At 58.5% G+C, this 3,718-nt stretch overlaps 1 protein-coding gene across 1 annotated transcript; it reads right to left on the bottom strand.

The window, feature by feature from the left end:
- Positions 1–977: 977 nt before the first annotated feature.
- LOC125506254 (uncharacterized) lies at positions 978–3,207 on the bottom strand. Its single transcript, XM_048671108.2, has one exon. It carries the CDS (start codon positions 2,841–2,843, stop codon positions 1,245–1,247), a length of 1,599 nt encoding a protein of 532 aa, XP_048527065.2. The 5' UTR covers positions 2,844–3,207; the 3' UTR covers positions 978–1,244.
- Positions 3,208–3,718: the final 511 nt, after the last annotated feature.

The raw sequence follows: 3,718 nt of genomic DNA, 5'->3' as shown, positions 1-3,718 counted from the left end.
CAGCTTGGAGCGGCAGTTGGGAACCCGACCGCCTCCGTGGCGAAAAAAACGCCGGCTAGCCCTCGGAAGGCGCTATTTTGGTCCCAGGGACGCCGAATGGCTGGAGATGCTCTAATCACGGACGATCCGCGCCGTGATGGAGAAAGGGGGTGATAGATACCTCGGCATCGACTGATTGATCGTTTGATTGGCCATGTGGATGGGCAAGCAATAGCATGAGGGGGGTCACATGATGGACTAATCTACAGAGATCTCATCTCAGGGAAGGTTCAGGGCATCATTCTGCACGCCAGGTCAGGGAGAACATGCCACGTCATGCCGCTGTTCCCGCCCCCTATACTCGTCTCAAAAACGTTCTTATATTATGGGACCAAGAAAGTAGTACATTTGTACCTGCAGGTCCGTCAGTGGCCACGTGACTGACTGCGCATCATGCACCCTTGAGTACATGATTATCAACAGTTGACCAGCACGGAGGTCGACCAGGGTTACGGATAACAATGCAGATCCTTGCATGGTTAGTCGTTGCAAGAGAAAGAAAATGCATGGAGGGTTCTTCAGATGCAATGCTACACCCACCCAAATCTGAATCTGACGCCGCGATGCGATGCCCACGCCATTTATGCCGGTTCATGAATGCGACTTTGCACACCAAAAAAGGAAGAACAATCTGGAAAGAGTAGCCTGAGCCCTGAGGGAGAGAGTGGGTATTCCCCTCTTTGGAAATCGTTGCCAACCTGTGGCATTTCCTTTCAGAGAAAGTGCCTGCTGCCTCCCTAGCAACCAGCTCATAACCACGGAAAACAACCTACTGCCGAGCTGACTGACCTCCAACAAGACGAGCTTAATTAACTCGAGACGTCGCAGTTGCCGGCATTAATACATTTCAGTTTGATGCGGTAGCACCTAGACAGACAATGACAGTGAGCCGAAGCAGGCCATATTCTCAACATCTTTTGTTCGTCAGACAGACACGATTGGTTCGACTGTGGATGCAGATTGATTTCTTCACATCAGAGATTAATTACAATCTTTCCCGTCTTCTTATTGGGTTCACGCACACTGACTAAAGGAAAACACTCATCATCGTCATCTAAATCTACGCTACCACTCGTATGAAAAACAGCAATATACAGAGATTCCTACAGAGAAAAAGCATGCCTGGACTGAGCTGAATCCGTGGCACATGCTGTACAAGGCAAGATGGATGATCCAAGTCGCAGGTCGGATGGATCGCCGTCATGTCATGTCCGGGGGAACACGCCGAGCATCCTGCCCCTGCCGAGGCACTCGGAGAGCTTCTTGGCGCCGTCCACCTCGGCGGCCAGCAGCGCCTGCACGAACCCGCACGCGCCGGCGGCCACCATCTGCTTCCGGCACCGCCGGGACTGCGACACGCCCAGCAGCACCGCCACGGGGAACCGCTTGTCGCCGCCCCGGACGGCCGGGTCCAGCAGCCGGACCACCTTCACGATGCCCATCTCCTCCTTCCGGAACAGCGCCCGGTAGCTGCCGCTCGCGGCGACCAGCGTGGCCAGCGCCCTCGCGGCCGCGTCCCTCTCGGCCACGGCCTTCGCCTCCAGCATCCACACCAGCCTCGGCATCGCCTCCCCGACCTCCTCCCTCGACTTGCCGCTGCCGACGTTGCAGAGCTCAGCCAGCGCCATGGCGGCCTCCGTGCGGGTGTTGGTGCTGTCGCTGCCCAGCGCGGCCACCACATGGCTGAGGAAGGTGGCGGACACGGCTATCTCGGCGATGGGGCGGAAGGAGGCCATGTTGCGGAGCAGCCCGAACGCCGGCGCGAGGCCCGGCTCGTCGCCGCGGCACGAATCCAGGAAGTCCTTGACGCAGCCGAGGGCGCCTGCGTGGAACGCCTCGACCTTGAGGCTCTGGCCCTCGTCGCCGTCGCTGGCCGTTAGGTTCCGGAGGCAGCCGAGCGCGTGCTCCTGCGCCCGCGGGGTGCCGAGCGAGACGAGCTGCACGAGCAAGGGGATCGCGCCCTCGTCGCGGAACGCGGGAAGCAGGTCCGGGAACGCGGCGATGTTCCGGAGCACGCCCGCGGCAGCGGCCTGCGACGCCGGGGTGCCGGAGGCGCAGGCCACGAGGAGCGCGCCCACGCCTCCACGAGCCGACACAGTCGCCGCCGCGTCCCGCGACGAGGCGGTCAGCGGCTCCAGCGCGACGCACGCCTGCTCGGTGCTGGCGCCGCCGGACTCCAGCGCGCGGCAGAGGTGGGGCACGACGGTGCCCGACTCCTTGGCCAAGAACCTGCAAGTGGCCTCGGAGGACGCGAACGCGGCCAGCACGGACACGGCCTTGTCGCGGGTGGCCGGAAGGAGATCGCCGGAGTCGAGCATCGCGGCGACCGCAGACACAGCAGTGGCAGAGCACGACCCCGGCTGGGACGACCGGACAGATTCGGCGAGCGAGTCGAGCGCCGCGGCTCGGGAAACGGACGAGCCAAGCCGGAGGCGAGAGAGCAGGCCGTCGGACTCAGACCCATCGCCTTCGGCCGGGGAGACGAGCAGGCGAGCGTCGGCTGCGAGCTGGGAGAGCGAGGCGGCGGAGGAGGAGAGGAGCGAGACGGTGTGGAGGTGGCCGAGGGGAGGGCCACTGCAGACGGACATGAGAGCCGAGAGCGCGGACGCGAGGGGCGCGAGGAGCGGCGCGGAGGACGGGAAGGCGGGCTGCGAGAGGGAGGAAGAGAGCGACGAGACGGAGGCGGAGATGGACGGCCAGTGGCGGCGGAACGCCGGAGACAAAGCTGCCGCGGCTGGGAGCTCATCCAACAGGCGGAAGCACTCCGCGAGCGCGTCGCCGGTGGGCTCCGGGGGCGGTTGCATGGCGTGGTACTGGAGCGGAGACAAAAATGGGAAGGGAGACAAAATGGGAAGAGGAGCAAAGCCAAGCAGCTCGAACTGATGCTGTTCTCACCGATGAGGAATCAGGGAAGGCTGCCCGGCCGTCGCCGTCGTGCTACAACTGCCCCTGCCCGAGAAGACGTCCTCAACCAACGACCTAAAATTGGTTGGGTCAACACCATGGAGATGCAAGCACAAGGGAGACAAGTGGTGTTCTAAAAAAGAAACAAGTGAGAGAAGTGACCAACCAGTGAATGAAGGTCAAAACTCTAAAGGTTGAGTTTTTCAAAGGGATTGGTCATGGAAGTAGCTATGACATGGGGACACTCGTTGAGGTAGTAGTAATTTACCGAGTCCAACTTGTGAACTTCATGCAAGTGGCACGGTTTGTAAGACATTGTTAATCAGTTAATCAGACACGTATCTGGTTGCACTTGTGAGAGAGAAGAATTATCAGTGAAAGCTCATTGCTTGGGCTAAAATGCCTTCTTTGATGGATGCTTGCACCGCATTTAAGTTGCTCACTAGACACGAATGGTTCAATTTTTTCTGACCGAACTCGTAGGAATTTCTTCCAATAGAGTATTTTTTATAATTTTTCAAATTGTTATGTACAAAAGGTAAAACAAGGAGCTATGGTCTAAAACTATGAGCTAAATAACCGCACACACAAAAACAAAATGTGCTAAGGCTGCCTAGTCACCTCTTGAGAGGAAATTTTCGACAACAACGAACAGCTCTAGTTGCAAAGATCGTGTGAAAGATCGGACCCATTCTGACAGAGCAACATATGAGTTCCTCTGGTGTAAACCAGGTTGGGCGTAACTCCTCTGGAGATGAACTGTTCGCGAGGATTC

Source organism: Triticum urartu, chromosome 5A (assembly GCF_056163025.1).
Source record: "Triticum urartu cultivar PI428250 chromosome 5A, HENAU_Tu73, whole genome shotgun sequence".
Classification (NCBI taxonomy): Eukaryota; Viridiplantae; Streptophyta; class Magnoliopsida; order Poales; family Poaceae; genus Triticum; species Triticum urartu.
Note: the sequence above shows the minus strand (reverse complement) of the source record. Positions and strands in the feature narration are given on the sequence as shown.